Genomic DNA, 22,843 nt, shown 5'->3' on the forward strand with positions numbered 1-22,843 from the left:
CAAATCCGTGAAAAGAATCAGAGCTTTGCCTGAGGGAGATACATTCCTTTATTTATAATAATTTATTATATATTGTAACAGCAAATTTTAATAACACAAAAAATCCGTATTTTCATGTCAGTACCGAACTACTTGCTACTGGGCTGGTGATACACTCGGGGACTAACAGTCCACCAGCAGAGGCATCGACCCAATGGTAGTAATAAAATTAACGGTACCAATTTTCTTGCACCAGATGCGCATTTCGACAATACATGTCTCTTCAGTGATGCTCGTGGCCAAAATATTTGAAATCCAAAGCTTATATAACAGATGAAGAGCTATAATCCAAAAGGTCCAAAAAGTATAGCCAAATCCGTGAAAGGAATCAGAGCTTTGCAGGAGGGAGATACATTCCTTAATTTATAATAATTTATTATATTTTGTAACAGTAAATTTTAATAACACAAAAAAATACGTATTTTCATGCCAGTACCGAAGTACTGGCTACTGGGCTGGTGATACCCTCGGGGACTAACAGTCCACCAGCAGAGGCATCGACCAAGTGGTAGTAATAAAATTAACGGTACCAATTTTCTTGCACCGGATGCGCATTTCGACAATACATGTCTCTTCAGTGATGCTCGTGGCCAAAATATTTGAAATCCAAAGCTTATATAAAAGATGAAGAGCTATAATCCAAAAGGTCCAAAAAGTATAGCCAAATCCGTATGTCAATGATTGTCGAGAATATTGTTTTACTTTAGAATGTTGCTCTATCACCCACTCACATTTATTTAAGGAATGACTGTAATATTTTTTCTGTCTATGAAGAAATAACATAAAACATTTGGTGCACACTGAATAACGCCCGTTGCGGGTGATTTAACAGTGTTCACCACATTTTTTATGTTATTTCGAATAGACAGAAAAAATATTACCGTCATTTCTTATAGTTTAATTCTAAATTTCATTTTAAACCGTAGAAAACCATGAAAAAACGTTGATGACTTCACGGTCACATGACTAAATTATGTCTATGGGCTCATAACAAAATAACGTCAGCCAATCAGAAGACGCGTTACATCCAAAATTAAATTATAGTGGAATAAACATAACAAGCAAAGATCAATACACTTCAACGTCAAAACAACCGTTGACCTTTTTTCTTAATTTCAAGATCAAAGGTCATAGATTTCAAATGTTAAGGCCTCATGTCTCTATAGTATTTGATTAGAAGGTATTCTTTGAAACATTTTCCTATGGGATTATTGTAAATTATGTGAATCTGATTTTGTGAAACATTAAGCAAATGAACAAATGTATTTTGTTACTTTTAACGATTGACTATTCTTGTTTATGTGTTATAATTATTATTAACATTAGACCATTTTTGAGAATATAATTGGTAGAAAATAAGAAACATATAACACTCTGAGGTTAATTGTAATTAGAAGTAGGAATTCGGATGGCATCGGGTTTTTTCTAGGTTTTGTTGTGCAATTCTTGAACATTTCTAAAGTTGACAAGTTTTAAAAAAATATCATTCCTTTTTTTTCAAAAAAAATCATTCATATAGCATAGGTGTGTGAAGGAAGAGCATTCTCTAAGTGTGTTCAAAAGTTAAACAATTCATGATTGTAGATACTCAAATTCTAAAAATAGTTATATGTCAAATCTTGGTAAATTTGTCTCCAGTTCTAAACACCGAATGTATAATTTGTATTTACCTTTAGGATATCCCTAATTTGCAATACTTAAGATTTATCGGGACATGTTATCTTGATCCTTTTAAAGACCACAATTAAATAACCAACTTTCTTTTGAAACAAAGAGTTACGTATTTTCTAGACCTGCCTTAAAACCGAACATGTGAAAATGTATTGATTTAGATGTGAATTATAGGTACGGGGTAACTATCGAGGGAAACAATATCACGAAAATATATTTCAGAATTATAAAACCAACACCGCGCTCAAAACTTAAATTGTAAAGCAATTTACCGGTGACGATTGAAAAATTTCTAGATTATTTCGATGATGAAACGTGAGCATGGCCATATTTAACGAGATAATGTTGCCTGGGTTTTTTTTTTTTTCTTTATACGCATAATAGCCATACAAAGCGGACCATCATTTATTATGCTTTTGATCCAAATGGCGTGAATACCAAACACTACACGACGAATTATAAACATATAAGAAACACTAACTTTTGTGATTAAACATGGTTTAATAGTATAAAATTAGTCATCAATTTGTTTGACCATTTACACATTTACAACATCCGGGCATATAAAATAGATCTATTTCCATCTGATCAATGCTGTCTGCGTTATTTTTGTTAAATCCTTGTTTATATACTACTGCTGTTACCAAGTCCATTTGATGCATACATGTACATCCGGTACAACCAACTGCTTGACTGAAAATTAAACACAACAGGTGTTAGGTTATATCATGGTATAGAATTTATTTATGCTGAATGGATCAGTTGGACCCCTTTTTCAAAAATGACTAAGTGCATCGGGAAAAAAAATTCGTCATCAGTTTTGTGAAATTTGTTTCATGAAAATAGTTTCAAAATTCAACACCGGTAACGTTTACCTTCATAATAAACCCATCATCACTACCAGGATGAATATTTTGTACTTTAAACCCACGTTTCATAAACTAATGACGCTTGAAAAGGATTGCTGCAAACTTAAAATTCAACATTGTACTTATTTTTAATATTATATACTGATTTTGGAATACCTTCAAAATCAGTTGTTCTCAAAATATTCTTTGTTTTTTTTTATTACTTCGCAAGTCACGAAAAGTCAATCCAATGAAATAAAATTAATCTATGCTTTATCTTTAATGTTTGTATTTTATCATAGATTACTAATGTTAAATGCTCAAAAATTGCGTTGAAGTAGAATTTAGAACAATCTATGCAAGCTAGGAGAAAAGGAAAAACATCGGGCTTTCGAAGGCAAAACCATCATCAATTGTATAAATAGCAGAACCGTAGTTATTGAACTGTTTTCAAAGATACTCGGATCTTGCATTCGGAAAAAAGGATATAAAAAGGACAGTCACACCTAAAATTAAAAGTCACGAGTGCAGTTATCATCTACATCAAAACGGGGAAGTACGTGTATAGCCTCGTTAAAACTCTTACAAATGTTAGACAAAACAATATATGTCGATCATGATGGTTCTCTACGTCCATCATTCGATTACCTGTGGCTTGTATTGGTTACTACACACAGTATAGATAACAAGATAATTTCCTTTAAGGGTAATCAAAATATGTTATTGTTCTTAAGAGATAAAATCAAAAAGCTAACAGGTAAAATATCATTTGTACATTATCAGTTCTTCAATGGATTGAATGCTTAATACAAATGTATATGAAAAATTTATCATCAAACATCAACTTAGAAATAAAACTAAAACTAATATAAAACATTATATATTTAACTTGTAACAATTAAACTTTGAATTAATTTCTCATGGTTTATTACGTTATTAATCTTTTTGTATTTTTCTTTGATATTAATTGTGTGTTGTAAAAAATCAAAAAGTGTCAAATTCTCACGAGAACAAGCTGCCAAATAGAGAATATGTGGTATAGTTATCAAAGGTACCAGGATTATAATTTAGTACGCCAGATGCGCGTTTCGTCTACATAAGACTCATCAGTGTCGCTCATATCAAAATATTTATAAAGCCAAACAAGTACAAAGTTAAAGAGCATTGAGGATCCAAAATTCTAAAAAGTTGTGCCAAATACGGCTAAGGTAATCTATGCCTGGGATAAGAAAATCCTTGGTTTTTCGAAAAATTTAAAGCTTTGTAAACAGGAAATTTATAAAAATGACCACATTATTGAAATTCGTGTCAACACCAAAATGTTGACTACTGGGCTGGTGATACCCTCGGGGACGAAACGTCCACCAGCAGTGGCATCGACCCAGTGGTGTAAATAGTTATCAAAGGTACAAGGATTATAATTTAGTACGCCAGACCCGCGTTTCGTCTACATAAGATAGCATGATTGCCAATTCGACAACTCTCTACAAAAGACCAAATACACAGAAACTAACAAAATTTTCACCGTACGGTCTTTAACAATGAGCAAAGCCCATATCGCATAGTCAGCTATATTGTTGGACATATCTTATGTTTATAATTTAGTAGAGTGTGTCACCGGTTGTATTGTATGCGAACACCATCCAGTCACCGTTTGGAGTCATTTTGTTTGAGATTGTGGCATGTCTCTTTTTCTATAGAGTCGAATGCCATATTTGTTTGAAATAGTGGCATGTCACCTTTTTTAGTTTGTTTATTGTAAAAAAAAAACATATCTAATATTTTTGTGCATGTTGTTATCATCAATAATATGCGAATGGTGCTACATACGACACTTCCGGAGCAGCAGAGATTATCCCAGGTTTTCATTAGCAGTATTGTGTAAAATAAACCCCTATATTATCGTGTGCCTATTTATCTAATTAGTCAACTTTGTTGCATATGTATCCTTTACAAAACACACATCAAAGGTAACTCCGATAGCCGTTATCCAACAGTCATGAATGTTGAAAATTTTAGAAAGCATATCATTTTATAGCAATTTAAAAATTGCTTGTTGAGTACCAATGTGTACACTAGTAAACCAGATTTGAACTGAAAAGATATTTTTTTTTTTTCAGAACAGCTCTTAAAATACTAAAAATTAAATTATAAAAAACATGTTGAGTCTTTCAGTCAATTTCAGTCTAAACAACTTGCAACTGTCAGATCATTTTATCTATTTTCGATTTATGGGTTTGACTGTCTCTCTGGTATCTTTCGTCCCTCTTTTATCATGTTTATATTTTCAATTTATGCTTATTTACTTGTACAAACAAAAACAATCTGAACTGTCAGAAAAACAACCAAAAGGAAATGAATTGGCTGCAAGCCAAACATTTGCATAATACTATATTTACAAAAATGTATCTGAATACCTTTAAACACTTAAACGAATTTAACTGTGTAGGGTTTGCATGTTTTTTTAGAATCAAAATATGTGTTTAAAATTTAAATCCTATAACTAGTGTTTTTGGGGTTTATTCTACAATATAAATTTATCATCAACATACTGTATTGTCATAGAAAAAATAATTCCAGACATGGGCGACACAAAATCAGTTATTACCTGCAGTTGTCATTTTTGAAGACTTGACGAAATTTGTTTAGATGAACTAGCTCTTTTTGAACCATTAATATATTATGCATCTTATCTGGTGATATGAAATTTACATTCCTGAAATTAGAATCATAAAGTGCTTAATCATACATTTATATAATATGCAATGTCACACAATAGCAAAGTGAAAAATTGAGGTTCGGAATAAATGTTGATAGGAATTGTTCCTTGTTATCGAACTCTTTGTGAGAGTCAATACACCTTATCGGTTTTTGTCCGCCATTACTTGAAATCACAAAGGGTCCCGTATAATGTCGACCACACAATAAAAAGTATCTGACGCCACGATAGGACAGTTATTGTTTTATGTCATCAATAGCTCAGCGGCTCAGATTCTTGTAATAATGGAGAAATATTAAACGACAAGCGGTACATTAAAAAATGAAAAAAATCTTTATAAACTTCATACGTCTTAAGCGACCAAAAGTTGAATATCGTAATGCCGGGGATGTATAAGAACCGAAGCTGATAAAAATAAGTCTCTGATGCATGAGTTTTTATTATTAATTGTTTTTGGCTTTTAACTAACTGTCAGTAACTGCGAGTACTCTCAAATCGTATTTCTTGTTAATTCTACGTGTTGATACTTTTTATATGTTTTTTGTTATTTTATATTAATATGGATCTTGTCTATATACCAGCTTTGATTATTTGGAATATCTCCTTATTTTCACTTCTGCATACTACATTTGTATAAACGTCAAGATTATTCTCCTTAAATCTGTACAGGGAAGTTTTAGCTAGCTTAAATTGTATAATTTTATTGTTGATATTCACTCCCATTTGTATCTAGTGTTAAATTATGTATTTATATGACAGAACTTTGTTGGTATTCCTAGTTATTGGAAGAATTTTATACACATAACTAGTAAACCTAAAACGACAAAGTTATTTTTCATTTACCTGTAGATATTGTTAAAACCGGCTTTTTTCAAAAGTGATTATTTTCGAAAGGTTAAATATTTCGCGATGGTGTCTTGCCATGGCTTTTTTTGGACTTGTTTGTTTGCTTTTTTTGCCTTGAATGTTTGTCCCTAATATTTTACTAACTGTGCATTTGCATTCATGTATTGCAGATCAAATTTATTCGTTCATAGTGTGTTAATTTACGTTTTTTGATTGAGTTAAGCCATCCAATTGATATTTTATCTTGTGGTTTTCTATGTTGTGATGTTATGCTATTGTTTCAGAAAAAGTGAGAAGGTTTGGTACCATTAAAACGTTTAATCCCGCTGCATATGTTTGCACCTGTCCTAAGTCAGAAAGCTGATGTACAGTAGTTGTCGTTTGTTTATGTAATTTATACGTGTTTCTCGTTTCTTGTTTTTTTTCATATAGATTCGACCGTTGGTTTTCCCGTTTGAATGGTTTTACACAAGTAATTTTGGGGCCCTTTATTGCTTTTTGTTCGGTGTGAGCCAAGGCTCCGTGTTGAAGACCGTACATTGACCTATATTGATTTACTTATTATTAATTGTTATTTGGATGGACAGTTGTCTCATTGGCACTCACACCACATCTTCCTATATCTATGAACGAACAGAACCTACAAATAATAGTCAAATCAATATGAGGTCAACTTTGCCGGAAGCAGTTGAAAACTCATTTTCTTAATAATCTATAAATTTAGAGACGCCAAATTACTGCTTAATACAGGTATAATTATACTTACGAAACACAACACGCATGAAAAACGTCGTTTGTTGTTGCACGTTTCTGTCGATTTAATGTTGTTCCATTATAGTTGTTACATGAAAATGAGCAAGTTTTGCCATCGTCAAATGTCTGATTAACAGGCTGCAAAAATATTGCTCCTTGTAAAACTAAATTTTGAAAGTTGATACGATTTTCATACATTTTGAATATTGCAGGAAAACGTTTGATAAGATTATCCTTGGTTATATTTGTATCTGTATTGATAGTTATCGTATTGATGGTGGTAGTTCTATGTACACTGTAAAGTAAAACAAAAAAAATGATTTAAGACACATAAAAACAACGTTCAAATTATTTCTTTTCCGAATTGTTTACAAGCCACAAATTATAAGAAATAAGATCTAAATTTGAACCATAGCTTCTTGCATCTGTAGTATCTCTAAATTTATATTCAAATGTATATGAAATATAAAAAGTCATCCAAAGCAGATGTCTAGTAGTTTAATTGAAACTTTCATAATCATGTGTGAACTGAAAACTACCATGTAAAATGCTAATAATTTTCAAGACGGTGTTTATTCGTGAAAAAACAAAATAGCAAATGTTAAAAAAAATGTTTTCCACTTATGCTTGACTATATTTAAAGTGCAGTATGCTGTTTTCCCTTACTCTAGATTGAACTGATAAATAAAAAGATGTTAAATGGTACATACAATACTTCACGCCAAACCAGGACGCCCACTGCTGCTATTGTTGTTAGCGTGAAGAATGCAGTAAGTCCTGTCTGTAAATAAAACAATGTTTTTTTTTCTCTAAATACTGGAATAAAGAACACTTAAACAAAAGTACAAAGAAGACGTAGACAAAGTCAGTGAAAGCATATTAAAATATTCAATTTATAGTTCAAAAATATGTTTCTTATCTAGCAGGGAAGTTCTAAAGATCGCTTTATAATCTATACTACATGAACAAATCATAACAGATTAGAAGTCTATTCTAGTTTCTGACAAGATATGAAGTATGTTTATTTGTCAGAACTTTCTACTCTATATTACATTTCGGACCTTAAACATGTTTTGTTCAATTGTGTTTTTTTTAATCGACTTACTGTTAAAAACATGTCCTGCTATAACACAAAATAGAACAATTTTTTGTATATTCCATTATCATTTAAACAATTTCTTAGTTACCTCCTATTCATTTCGCAAAGTTAAAAGAAAATTGAAAGAGCAAACAATTTGAACTTTTGACAAATATAAGTAGTCAAATAAGATGACATTAAATATATTCATCTAAATGAAACGCTTCCTAAGTACTTTCTGTGTTTATGACTTTTGCATTGTACAAAAATAAACTCCTATACAACCTTACTACTAAAAAGTGTCAACATAAATAAATCGCATGCGCAATATTAATGTTTAACTAATGCAATATCTATCACATGAAAGGCTACACTTCTGTGCAGCCGAAGACATATATTTAGCTCTTTTCTCTTTATAAAGAACTGTGACATCTTTGAGGATATAGTCTAGCCTTATGTGTAATGTTTGGTAAAATGTCTTAGAGAACTGTACTGGATATGTTTAGTGCATATATCATCTGATTCATTTAAACGATAAAAGGAGGCTTATGAACATGTGTTTATTCATTTAGTCGAAGTTATATTCAAAAGCTTTCAAACAACATTAAACAAAACACAAAATGAAAAAAGATTTTATCAAAAAAAAACATGAAAACAAAACTAAAGCAAGAGCGCTAGATGTAACCTTTCACAACAATAGAAAACTCTGCCTTCACGCATTGCGGTTGAAAGACAATGCAGTACTGGTCCTATGAGCAGTGACTTGATATATATCCGTTTTTTTATTGTGGGGTTTGTATTCAACAATTGCCATTTTCTTGTGAAAAGTGTTTAGGACTGTTGTTCGTCTTTTTCTTCTTAAGGAATTTGTATTGCCCAAGGTATCGTTCATCTGCATTGACTGAATATGTATCTGCCTACTAGATATGCATTAAACTTACGAATATCTTATCACACTTTGGTTCCATTTCTGTAACATACATTTATCATAAAACATTAACACTGTCATTCTGAAATATAATTCAAAATATTTCTTTAAATAGCTATGTACTTTCCCTTTTGTGTGTTTTTTAGCTCTAAAAGAAATATTTACGTCCTCTTATTTCGTGGGAACTAGCTGATAGCTTTTTAACAAATGGTTGTATTTGTGTACTTTGAAGATTAGAAGAAAAAAACTATTTTAGCTCTATTGGACATCTTAAACATGTTAATTTCAACCAAATGTTATTAAAGAACATATCAATAATCTTCTCACGAGTATATCAATCAAGCTTAACATTTATCAATGGCAAGCTTTATCTAGGTATTAAAATAGGTAAACATACAAATAAAGTCGGCAAGTACAATGGTTTGTTATGCACTTTAACATGATCATCTTTAAATATTCTCTAATACTTGTTTTATATTTATTTTATTAACGTTTTTCCTCGTGTTTGAAAATTCCTTTACGCGATAATGGATTGGTGCTATTTGCATTTGAGCACGTTTACATATACTAAATAATACTAAAGAAGGAGATGTCTTGGTAAATCTATAGTTTATTTACTGTTTAATTTTCCAATCAAAAGTTGCTTTGTCATGCCTTTTTGTTGGCCACTGTAACTTTAATAGTGATGACAAAAGATAGTAGATTTTTTTAATGAAACGTAGTATCAAAATATTCGTTTCTGTGTTGAAATCTCACATACGAATAAATCACAATTGGGGTTGTCTTTTGAGTGTCTTTTTATAAAATAAGAAGATGTGTTGTGATTGCCAATGAGACAACTCTCCACAAGAGACCACAATGACACATAAATTAAAAACTACAGGTCACCGTACAGCCTTAACAAAACTACAGGTCACCGTACAGCCTTAGGCAAGCCCATACCGCATAGTGAGCTATGAAAGACCCCTAAATGAAATTGTAAAACAGTTTAAACGAGATAACTAGCGGCCATATTTATGTACAAAGCATAAACGAAAAACAAATATGCAACACATAAACAAACGACAACCACTAAATTACAGGCTCCTGACTTGGGACAGGCACATACATACATAATGTAAACTGATCGTCAGGTGATTATTTTCTAAATATTTATAACTAGGTCTCATAAATGAGACTTGTTTGCAAAGTATATTGTTTTGCATTGAATGATATTAATTAACTCCCTCATGATTTTATTAGAAATTTAATGTGCCGTTTGAATACACACTATCATAAATATAGGTTTAGTTTTAGTTTAAACATATTTTATTCGCTCAAAGCAAAAAGGATCAGACACAAGTAAAACATACTTATAAAGTCTTCTCCACAATACAATAAATATAACAATACAAACTGAACTTGAGCATGCGTTGTATAATATAATATAAGGTTTAATTATAGGTCTGAGGTATAATCAAATATTTTGGAATCAACTTTGGGGTCTTAAAGAGCAAGTCTCTGTACAACGTTTTGTTTATAAGCATGCACTTTAAATGAGTAAAGCGACCACTTTTCTTGAGATGGAAAACTGTAAACAAAATATTTTGTTTCAGATATGATTTCTTTTAATTCTATTGATGATCTTCAACAATAAAATCTGTAATATCATTTATTCTGTAACGCTTGTTTGGTTAGAATTACTGATAGATTGAGTTCCAATCTTGGAAATTATTTAAGCATAGTATTACTAAAGGTGATTTTGATAGCAATCGTTTTCGCCAAAAAATTCTTGAATAACAGTGGAGAGATAAAAGTAACATAATATGTTTTCACTGAATTTCAGTTGCCAAGATGATACAGTAAGTATGCGGAAATGGAAAGTGGGAAGTTGGAAAAATACAAAAAAATAAAAAAAATAAAATTGTATTATAGTTGTGTAGCAAGATGATACATTGACATAGACCATTGCACCTCGGTCTCAACTTTTTAGATTTTTCATTGTGTGTTACAAAATAAAACATAGAAGACTCACACGACGATAATTCAATTTAATTATTACCCTTTCGGTCCTCATTTAACTATTCGTTGTAACATATTTCTATTTAATGGTTCCAGATTCATTTTATCACCTATCATATACATTTAAACGCTACATTAACTAAAATGTGTCATTTAAATATATACATTCAGACGTTAAATTCCGGCTTTTTGATCCATATAAATGATCACAAATTAAATTTCCTCATAATTGATAGCTCTTTGACAGCTTTATTCAAATAACTTTTGGGGTTTTGTAGTGTGTTAATTTTGGGAATTTAATCAGTCAATATCTTGAAACTAAAAGTCATACTGTAATGTTATCTATTTTTTGTCAAATATTTAAGAACAGTTTTTGCAAACATTCAACTTGAAATGCGACATTTTGTCTTCAAATAAATGAAAGTATAAAGCATTTTGTACTATTCAAGAATAAAATATTTCTTGAATAAACATTAATTTCAATTTCTTTTTGTCTGAATACTGACGAAAAGATTTTACAATAATGATCAATATCTATAACTTGCTAGTCTTCAAAACGTTGACCATTATTGTCTGGAATATGCAGATCATTTTATATTTCCAAAATTAGCAAAATACATTTTGTTATGTGATATATATTAAATAAGCTTACCTTTGTTTAATAATTTAGATACATATAACTCGTATCCAGTACATGCATCTATATTCTTCATCAAATCATGCTTGTTTTATCATAGATCAAAAAAGTTGTATTGCCATTTATCCCGGTCTATCAATATAAATCATCACCTGCTTAAACCTTCCCTTTTGGTAGGCCTAAATACCTCTTGATCATAAAATGCGTCTTATCGTCATTAAAAACTATTATCTAGTACATTGTGGAAATTCTATAAATGGATGTTTATGATATGATTTTTCGATAGATTTTATTTTTTGAAAAGATGCGGATATATTATGAGAAATGTTTTATTACATTTATTATTTTTATATTACCTATCAGTTCATTTATTATTCGGTAATTGTTTAAATCATCATATTTAGCCATCCAATGATATAACGTCTCATATTTTGTTATTTAATGCAGTTCCTTTGAAAGTACTTTTTATGCATACCAAGTATGGAAATATTTTTTTTTATTTTCGCATGATAATTCAGAGAAGATGAATGAACACTTCGTCATCTCATATCATCATCAGAAGTAAGATTTTTATGGATCACACTTTTCATGAGAATTAAAACGTTAAAAAGATGTACAGTTTAGAATTTGAATGGACAAAATTCTGACTAAAGTTGTGTAGTTCATAAAACGTTTGCTGTTATTGGATGTAATCTCAAGTGTATTTTCCCGTATCCATGAAGTCATACCTACCTGGGGATCTCTCCATGTCCAAATTTGGCAACAGTAATTATATTATTTTCGTTGGACACCCGAATTCGTAGTTAAAGTCACTTGCGAAAGCTATGAAAACTATGCAAAGTAGAACCCCATGAAAAGAAGTTTTAAGGTATCTTAACTTTCCCTGTCTCGTGCTTTTATTTTCCTTTTTGTATCCTCTCCTGTTCATATTTTGATAATTGATATTTGATGTTAAAAACCACGTTCAACACTTCTGATTATTTCGTTCAGGCCAGTTTTATATAGTGGAGAAAGCCGTGGTTTTCGGCCAGAACCTCCGACCTTCGGATGTAAAATGACAATCCTTACCACCAATTAATATTCTTTTCCGGTGTGACATTTGAGCACACAACTGCAGTGTTGAGATGTTTATTTGAAACCAAAGTTTTAATGTTAAACGTATTTCAATACTGATGTAACATTTAGACATAAGGAAAGAAATATAACACTGAAGAATTTTCTTAGTTTTTATTGTGATTTCTAATTTGAATTTAGCCAACAGAAGTAGCTCTGTTCGTCGATGAATGCGCCATTGTGTCTTTGAGATTTGACAGGACAATTCATGTATTTCAAAATATGAATCTTTTGTAATTGTATTTTTTCGTAGGTTTGTGATTTCACAGTTAAAACAATAACAAACAATGTTACTTGTAAGGGTGTTCGTAGTCGGATATCCTTGTTTAATAAATACACATTTTTATTTCCGTCATATCATTAATTACATAAACTGACCAATTTAGTGAGGTTAGTGCAATAATGTTAAATAATTGTTAAGGCATTTTATTGATGGCAATGAATTGAATATTATGGATTTCATAGATGACAACATATATGTTCTAATTATTACAATATCCCCTTTTCAATGAATATGACCTTCCATTTCGACTTATCACTTGGGATGAACTCACATGCGAATGACGATGGGTTACACATACGGGGGGGCGGGATCTACTTACCCTTCCAGAGCACCTGAGATCAACCGCAATTTGAAAATGGTCTTGTATGGTTCAGTCTGTAGTTTTCTATATATTTCTGTCTTCTGTTGTTTGTCTCTTTCCTTTTTATTATTAAGATATGACATTGTCAGCTTATTTTCAACTTATGAGTTTGAATGTGCCTTTGTAATCTTTAGACTCTAACCTGTACAAACATTACAGCTCACGACGATCACTTACGTTTACACTATGAACGCATCTTTGATTGTGTACTTAAACGAATCAGATATCTTGTGATTACACGTATTTTTCCTTTACCCATATCGTCTCTATTTTCTACACACTTTTCTGGATGTGTTCATATAATGTTTAATAATCTATCTGTTTATTTAAATGATTTAACTTTTGGTTCTTAGCCATACCCAATATTATGATAACTTTTAGAAATAATAATTCTTCTTTGATAAGTTTTTTTTACGAAGAACATACTGTTATTAGATATGGTTAGTAGGTTTCTTCTGTCATTCTTGTCCATGGTAAATATTATAACGATTACCTTTTTTTAGTATTTTGTTGAGGGGTATAATTGGATATATAAGAATGTAAAAATTTTCATTAAAAACACAAATACAGTTTTACTGGATTATGTACAGTGTCACTTATTGTAGACGTGTTATACGTTAATGCATTTACAGCATCCATGCAAATAAAATATATCTATTTCCAAATGAGAAATGTATATGGCTGTTGCTGACGTGTATCCTGTTTTGTAGACAACTGCTGAAGTGGCTTGATCAATGTAGTGACAACGGCAACCAGTACAACGCGTGGCTTGACTGAAAGAGAAAACAGTACAATAAATAATTTGGTCCGAGACCACAATTGTCGTCCCTTGATTTTCGTTGTTCACGAATATAGTCCCTAGTGTTAACAGTGGGTTACTTGCCAATAATTTTTATACCCCTTCCAAATTTATTTCTCCATGTTTAATGCCTCAAATTGTAAGTAGGGGGGTGAAACTACACTGTAAAAAAATTTGGGTCCAGAATTTTACAGGAAAGTAGTGATTTGGTCCAGCTGAAAAAGGTTAAAAATTAGCACTTCGGAAGCTGTCAAAAGATTTCAAGACACCCTAAACACAAAATTGTCCATATTTTGAGTTAGAGGCGATGAAGTTTTCTATATTTTTGATATAATTTGTCCCAAAAGTAGTTCAACACACTGTAAAAATTTCATTGAGAAAGCGCAGGTGGGATTTTTTTTATTTTCATTTATGTTCTAAAAGAAATGCACTACGAATTAATTGTGTTCTCGGACCTAAGAGGTGAAGTCTGTAAATATAGAATCTGTACTTTGGCAACTTCCCTAAATGATTTGGTGGTTTCAATTTGTCAAATAGCATGAAACTAAAGGATTTACACTTTTATATTATAGAATTTCTGCAAAAATGACCAATTTTGGCATTTTATGGTCAAAATAGGCATTTTAAGGCTTTTTCAATAATGATGCATACATGGCATCCTGACTTTTTATCTGACAGGTTTTCATGTGTCAATACTTGTGTTTCTATGCCTCTATCTAGTTCTTTTGCTTGTTTATGAACTCAGAATCTACAGAAAAGAACATTATCTCAGACAATATGTACAAAATGTGTTGTATAAATGACCCTTGTCTTAACGCCCTGTTTGGATGAAGTCAAAAGTGGGGTTCTTGGTACATAAAATTTGAAGTCCACAATAAAGACCTCACTAAATTTGTATCAAAAGCACTTTGCAATGTCTATTGTACCTGTTCCATCTCACATAATATCTTTCTTTTCTTCTGTAGGATAGCAAGTGGTTTAGATATAAGCCTGTTGAGACTAAAATTGCATTCAAGTTTTTCATTAAAAAGGCAAAAATCTTTGTATCATACCATACTGTCTGTAAGAAAAGTTAATTGCAAGAGCCTTTTTGTGCTCAGATTTGTTGTATCATGTCACATGAGTATAGAAATGATAAAAAAGACACAATTTTTTATTTCTTATAGCCTCAATATGCATTTTTTAATGTAAATATGTGGCACGGCCTAAATTGACCCTTATTTCTTTCCAGTCTTACTTGGCTTAAGACCCTTTTAAAGTAATATGATATGTTATTTGTGACTTTTCTTTCCATTTAAAGTACATTCAATACATATGTAAGGATTATTTATAACCTAAAAGCTTCACAAATTTAAAATTGCTGGAAAATATTACATCTTCATGTAAGGCCCCCTTTCATTGAAAAACCTCAATTTTTAGGCCCAGGCTGATATAAATTTGACTTTTGAATAATTATGCTAAGTCTGATATATCAAATGAGTACTCTATTGCTTTTAATACATAATAAATGATATATTAGGGCATTTAAAAAGTATTTTTTTGCAATATTTTAATTTTCAAAGCCCAAAATGTTGATAGTTGAAATTATTCAATTTTAACGTCAAAATTAAACACGCAAAGATGAGTATAGAATTTAGCATATTGTCTATAATATATATCCTATTGTTATGAAACTTTGCAAGCAGTGTTATAATTTATTAAGCTTTGGTCATACCAAGTTTTTTTAAGATTTGTCAACTCTTTCTATCCTATTAGGTCCGAGACCACAATTGTCGTCCCTTGATTTTCGTTGTTCACGAATATAGTCCCTAGTGTTAACAGTGGGTTACTTGCCAATAATTTTTATACCCCTTCCAAATTTATTTCTCCATGTTTAATGCCTCAAATTGTAAGTAGGGGGGTGAAACTACACTGTAAAAAAATTTGGGTCCAGAATTTTACAGGAAAGTAGTGATTTGGTCCAGCTGAAAAAGGTTAAAAATTAGCACTTCGGAAGCTGTCAAAAGATTTCAAGACACCCTAAACACAAAATTGTCCATATTTTGAGTTAGAGGCGATGAAGTTTTCTATATTTTTGATATAATTTGTCCCAAAAGTAGTTCAACACACTGTAAAAATTTCATTGAGAAAGCGCAGGTGGGATTTTTTTTATTTTCATTTATGTTCTAAAAGAAATGCACTACGAATTAATTGTGTTCTCGGACCATTTGTCTGAAATAAAAACCAATACAATCAACGTCAAAAACTTTTTTGAAAAATAAATCATTAAAACCAATGGCTTGGTTAAATTGAAATCATATTAATTGATAGCTTGTCTACACAGACAACAGAACAACTGATTGTTTTTCTACAAGAACAAACCAATACTATAAATATCTAGTATGAAAATTAAACCAGTACAACAAATAGTCTCTCTAACATGAAAACCATAACAACAAAGAGAAACCAGAGCAGCACAAATCTTGAAACATAATAAATTAAGCAACGGAAAAAAAGCAACGGCACGCTACAATATGCAGTGTGTAAAAATGTGGTTTTTTAATTGCACTAAAAGAGGGACGAAAGATACCAGAGGGACAGTCAAACTCATAAATCGACTCTTAACTGACAAAGCCATGGCTAAAGATGAAAAGGACAAACAGACAGACAATAGTACACATAACACAACATAGAAAACTAAAGAATAAACAACACGAACTCTACCAAAAACTAGGAGTGATCTCGGGTGCTCCGGAAGGGTAACACTAACTTTTCACAGGTTTAAAAATATACAAATAACTCGATATGCTTATTTAAAGAGCTAGGTGATTGTTTGTCTCTTATAAAAGTGTAACCTTTGGATTATATTTTCAGTTATTTTCTGCTTATGAGTTTGTGGTATCTTCAGCCTCTCTTCTACAGTCATTAGTATTACCTGCATTCTTCTTTCCAGAATACCTGCGGCAAGTTTATCATCTGTTGTGTATCATTGAACTGTACGATTGCCCTAGTTATGCCATTTATGTTTCGATAGAATGCAGGTGATTCAATGGCTCGTTTTCTGAAAACAAATAAATGTAAAAAGTTGATGACAATTGGTTATAATCAATTCCCTCACATGTGATGGCATTACGATTGAAAGAAATGACGTTTTCAGTGATTTTTTCGGCTAATGTCTGGGTGTCCTTTTTGTATATTTCAACTTTCTTTTAAGACAACATTCTTCAGTTATAACAGTATTATACGTTTGCTCTTGGTATAAATGAACAATTATTTATATCCTGACCATAGTTGTATATATGACTACATACGTATAACCGGATATCCTGTGCACAAAACAAATTCAAGGTTAAGTCTAGAAGTACATATTTTATAAATTAGTTTTATTTTTTTTTTACTAGCATTTAGTAACTTCGAGTATTCTTGAAACAATGCTTAGAATCTTTTGTTTGTATACTAGTTGTTTTAATGCGTTGTGCCGATCTTTTACGTGCAGTTTTTAAATGAACTTTACTTTGTTATTCTGTAGTGCTTAAACACATCTGGTAAGGGCAGGCCGGGATTGCTCTCACAAACATTAGATATGTACCTGTCACAATTCAGGGTCCAATAATATCGTGGTTGTCTTATTTTCTCATTTTTGAAGGCGTGACTATATTGAATTTTTCGAAAAACTAAGGATTTTCTTACCTCCAGGAGAATATAACCTTAGACGTATTTGGCACAACGTTTTGGAATTTTGGGTCCTCAATGCTCTTCAACTTTGAATTGAATGTTTTACAATGGTAAAAAGATATCTTGTTTGAAATCATACCACACGTCTTAATTTTAATAATGACTTTTTGACAAGAATATACTAGTGTTTGTCTAGTTTCTATAACAAGGACGTAAACTCACAAAAATACGGAACTTAGAGGAAAATAAATTTAAAAAGTCCACTCTTAAAAAAATGGTTAAATATTTTTAATCAAGACAGAATGATGCCATTGTATCAATGCCTGCTGTCTTAAAATTACAAAAGTGACTAAACAATCAAAACATCACTTACGATTGACAACATCCATGGTTGTAAACACCTGCACGGTTGTGGTCCGATTTAGATGCACGTCCTACTGCATTAGATACACACTTGAAACTGCAATTCTTATTAGAATTGAAATATTCATTAGTAGGCGTAAGACGTTTCGCACCTTTTAACAATATCTCTTCGTAGGAAATATTAGTTGTATAAATACCATATATGGTGGGATAGTATTTAATAAGATTTTCACGAGTTATTCTTGTATCTGTTTCCTTCTCCTTCAATCTGAAATGCAGATAAATTTTAAACAATTCTATTCGCAGATGTGTGGTTAATTATAATGTGGTTATCTTTTTTATTAAGGTGACGTGCCCTTGCCCGATTTATGGTACTCATATATCTCAACATGTACGTTTCGCTCGTGTATGTAACAACGTATTAGATTTACGCGAGAGAAGGCTATGTATAACTGAAAAATAATTACATTAGGGTTTCCGAAATCACAAACTTGTCAAAACATTTACTATACTGGTACCTTTGATGACTATTTACTAAATGTTATCATCGGTACAAGAACAATCATTTGTTAATTTAACTTTACATGCAGACTTCTTATACGTTCAGGAATTTCACATCCAATCTTTTATTGTTATATTCTTTACAAAGCACAAAAATGTAAGTATATAGCTGACTACGCGGTATTGGCTTTGCTCATTGTTGAAGGCCGTACGGTGATCTATAGTTGTTAATGTTTGTGTCATTTTGGTCTCTTGTGGATAGTTGTCTCATTGGCAATCATACCACATCTTCTTTTTTATATTTTCCCCTTAATAGCTAGCAAAACCTTTAAAAAGACTTGTTAAGAAGGAATATAGTAACGATACTGGTGTCAGGTCATGAAAGATTGCATATTTTGGCTTTAATATTGATTCACTTATAGGGTCTCTCCGTCGGAATTAAATACCTGTATTCTAAAACCAGTTGTTGACGGTTATATGTTTTTCTCATATATTTTATGATTTTATTATACTAAACCCCTAACGTGAGGAATTGTGCTTGATATTCATATGATTAAGACTTAATTTTTCAATCAGTTTTAATGAGGTCTGCAGCTGGCATGTCAATAATTGCCAGTAGTCTTTTGTTATTTATGTATTATTGCCATTTTATTTATTTTCTTTTGATACCTCTGACATCGGACGTTTAGATTGACGTCCATTTTCACTGAACTAGTAAACATATTTGATTAAGGACCAGCTGAAAGACGCTGCATTGAAGACCTATTCGTAGCTTTCGGCTGTTGTCTGTCTTATGGTCGGGTTAATGTCTCTTTGACACATTGCCCATTTCCATTCTCAATTTCATTTATCTTTTCAGTTTTTCTTGTGATGACACTGTGATACCTGCAGTTTTTAATGAGTCCTTTTATTTGTATTCGGAATTAATTTTAGAGATTTGAACATCGGCATCATCATATTGCCTTAGTTTATCACTGAATACAAGTGAGAGGTTTATCTAGCTTTAAAATCAGGTTTAATTCATTATTTTCTACACAAGAAAATGTCTGTAACACGTCAGGAATATGAAAGTTGCTATTCATTCGTTTGATGTGTCTGAGCTTATGATTTTGGCATTCGATTAGGGGTTTTCTTTTTAGAATTATCCTCGGCGTTCAGTGTTTTATGATTTTATTCTTTTATCAATGATTATGACCCTTGAAAAACAATGATAATGTTCCCCTTCCATTATCGTTGATTTCCTGATAAAATCGTTGCATCGTATATCTGTTTGGAAACAACCACTATTACTTTTTATCTTGGAAACTCATACAACATGTATCGCCTTAAAATAATTTTTATCAAAAGTGTATCATAAAAAAAATGAAACTTGCTTCATATTAGGCAATATAAGACTTTAAAAAAGGAACTTACAGAAACTCTCTCCAGCAAATAATGCCAACCAGTGCCAAACTTATTCCAATGAATGTTATGGCAAGACATACCTTTAAAACAATGATAGTTACATTGATGATGTGTAAAATATAAAAACATACTTCTACATTCAGAATAAATGTTAAGATCTTTTTAGGATTTTTGCAAAGTTCTATATGTTAGCCTGTGACAAATAATTACAACAAATCACCATGTTTACATTAAAACAGATATTTTACAAGAAATGCAAAACATATTAAAGGAATATTGAAACAAATCAATCGAAAGCAAACTAACAATGCCACAAACGTTACGCAAAACGCGCAAAATTGAGCAACACGAACCATACCAAACAAGGTTTGATCTCAGGTGCTCTGAAAAGTTGGGAGATTGTCAAGTTATTTAACCTTCAGATGACGACAAGCAGTAAATCACCGTGTCTGATTCTTTTTCTTTTTGCGTCTAAGTTTCTCCTCTTTCTTTTGTTGTTTTTTTTTTAAGTTTTGTTAGACTTTCAGTGTATAAATCGTGTTTGTGTTCTCTACCTAATTAACAATATCAAAAAAACTATTTTTAATATCTGAGATGATAAATAAAGGCAACAGTAGTATACCGCTGTTTAAAATTAATAAATCGATGGAGAGAAAACAAATCCGCATTAAAAACTTAAACCAAGGGCTACATTCATCTATTGGAGGAAAACAACGAAACAACAGACACAATGAGGTGCAACAAAAAACAAACGACAATGCAATATACATAGAAAGAAACTATTATATAACAACTGCCATAATGATAAAACATTTATACAAAAGTGGAATCTAGTTGTACAAGTGAATCCTGATAACGTAGAACGGTTTTGGTTTTGGTTAAAAAAAAAAGGAATGCTGAGTCAGACGAGTGTAAGCCTTTATTGAAACACTAACAAAAAGAGGGTTTCAATGCATACCAAGTGATTTGAACATTATACTTAGCGTAATTCATTTCAACTTTCTGATTGCAATTAATATTTAGATAATGAAGTCTTAAATGAAGTTTTGGTATACATACAGTTGTTAATGTCTGTGTCATTTTGATCTCTTGTGGACAGTTATCTCATTGGCAATCATACCACATCTTCTTTTTTATATATACATTTAGTTTATAAATATTGCATACTTGTATATGTAAATGAGAATATAAAAAAGAATAATCTATAGTTGCGTTTAAGCTATCGAAAATTGAATGGTTGTTGTACGTCATCCTTGTACTCCGATCCTTAATTGTTTGTTGTCTGTTTGGCACTCACGGCATATATTTTTGATTTTCATAATGATGCTAATAGCTTTATATATGGTAGTATCCAGCTACAATAATGATACATGATAAACTATGTATTGAACTTTTACTTACCCATATATTAGCACAGCGGTCTCCCATTCTCCAAACGTATTTCGTACGTAATTCCTAAGTTAAGATGTTTAATATCTTTGGATCTTCCTGTTAACTACGTATAAATGTACCTAAATGGAAACAAGTATAATAAAAATCATACCGTTTTCATTTTCTCTCAAATATTTAATACCGTACAAAAAATACTTGCTTTGTAATATATGTTTTCCTTTTAGTTAATTTGTGTTACACCAATTAAAAAAGAAACAAAAAAAAAACGACTATATAAATTAACTTAAAACGGAAGTATAGATTTGTTTTTAAAATCCTGCTAACTTGCAATGTCATTTCATTTGCAAAATATTAACTACAAAATCATAAAGGCAGTTTAACTTTTAAAACATGATGTCAAAGAGTTCATCTTTATGTTGATTACTGTCGATATCATTGTGTATAACAATTAAAAAATACTAAATTATTGTAATGGTACCGATCTGATAAAGATAAGTTTAACCCCAATTTATTTAAAACATGTAACAATAGGTACCGTTACCCTGTCGATATTACTGGTTTAAAATTTCAAGAATTCACTAAATATACTGTAACAACGACCATGTAAAATTACTTTTAAAAATAACTTCCTTCTAGTTATTTTGAGATTGTTATTTTTCGGTCGAATCTGTACATGCTGTACAAGACACCATTACCAGAAATATCCTATTTTTCGTTTCCTATATTTTCCCCCCTTTTTTGGGACATTAATTTTCTTTGGTCTCATCTAACTGTGTTTATATTTCATAGGATTCTTTACTGAAATGTACAAAATCTATTTGACGGTATTTGTTTGTTGATACACTATTAAGGACTATGAGTAAATACAGCATTTCTTAAATGTTTTATTGGTAAATCTAAAAGTTAGGAATTTCGTTACCACAAATAAGCACAAATAACTAAAGCCTTTATTAAATTGTTTCAAGGATACAATGGTTTGGTTTGCGAGTTAAGCTGTTTCTGTACAAAACATATAACAAATTGCATATTTAGATATGTTTATGAGACATTACACACAAAATGAATATGCATCTTTGTTTTGATCAATAAATATACTATTTTTCATTAATTAAATATAAGATATACATACATGTATTTAATTTTGTTACAGTAGAACATGTGTTATTTGAAGCTTGCTTACACTTGAATCTTTTTATCAACATGTTTTACATATCTACTGTAAGCTGTGCACCGAATCTGTAATGCAACTAGATCAAATCAAAATCAAGTTATTGTGAATGATAGTTGTATTCCTGCATTGATGACATTCATCGTAGAGTATTCGTGACATGTGTTATAAATTCGTTTCTCTAATTTTGTTGCAATTTGACCCATAAATAAATTTAATTGATGATCTCAGAAGATGATTGAATGAGTTTACAGGTCATAACTTTTATCAGCTTACCGAATGAAT

General features: G+C 31.1%; 1 protein-coding gene and 1 long non-coding RNA gene across 3 annotated transcripts; both read right to left on the minus strand.

The window, feature by feature from the left end:
• Nucleotides 1-2,191: 2,191 nt before the first annotated feature.
• LOC143058963 (uncharacterized) lies at nt 2,192-11,824 on the minus strand. The gene is made up of 6 exons (XM_076232438.1): nt 11,536-11,824; nt 8,896-8,964; nt 7,587-7,657; nt 6,890-7,171; nt 5,167-5,274; nt 2,192-2,403 (listed from the first exon to the last, which is right to left on the minus strand). Exons 2-6 carry the CDS (start codon nt 8,935-8,937, stop codon nt 2,232-2,234), a joined length of 675 nt encoding a protein of 224 aa, XP_076088553.1. The 5' UTR covers nt 8,938-8,964; nt 11,536-11,824; the 3' UTR covers nt 2,192-2,231.
• Nucleotides 11,825-13,823: 1,999 nt separating this feature from the next.
• LOC143058244 (uncharacterized) lies at nt 13,824-21,689 on the minus strand. 2 transcript variants are annotated; one of them, XR_012972965.1, is made up of 6 exons: nt 21,590-21,689; nt 21,400-21,509; nt 20,008-20,078; nt 18,104-18,361; nt 16,991-17,116; nt 13,824-14,050 (listed from the first exon to the last, which is right to left on the minus strand). It is a non-coding gene; the product is annotated as an uncharacterized LOC143058244 (long non-coding RNA). The 2 variants fall into 2 exon arrangements; XR_012972964.1 differs by lacking the exon at nt 21,590-21,689 and having other exon boundaries at nt 21,400-21,537.
• Between the last annotated feature and the right edge of the window lie 1,154 nt (nt 21,690-22,843).

This window comes from Mytilus galloprovincialis, chromosome 14 (assembly GCF_965363235.1).
Source record: "Mytilus galloprovincialis chromosome 14, xbMytGall1.hap1.1, whole genome shotgun sequence".
NCBI classification, from domain to species: domain Eukaryota; kingdom Metazoa; phylum Mollusca; class Bivalvia; order Mytilida; family Mytilidae; genus Mytilus; species Mytilus galloprovincialis.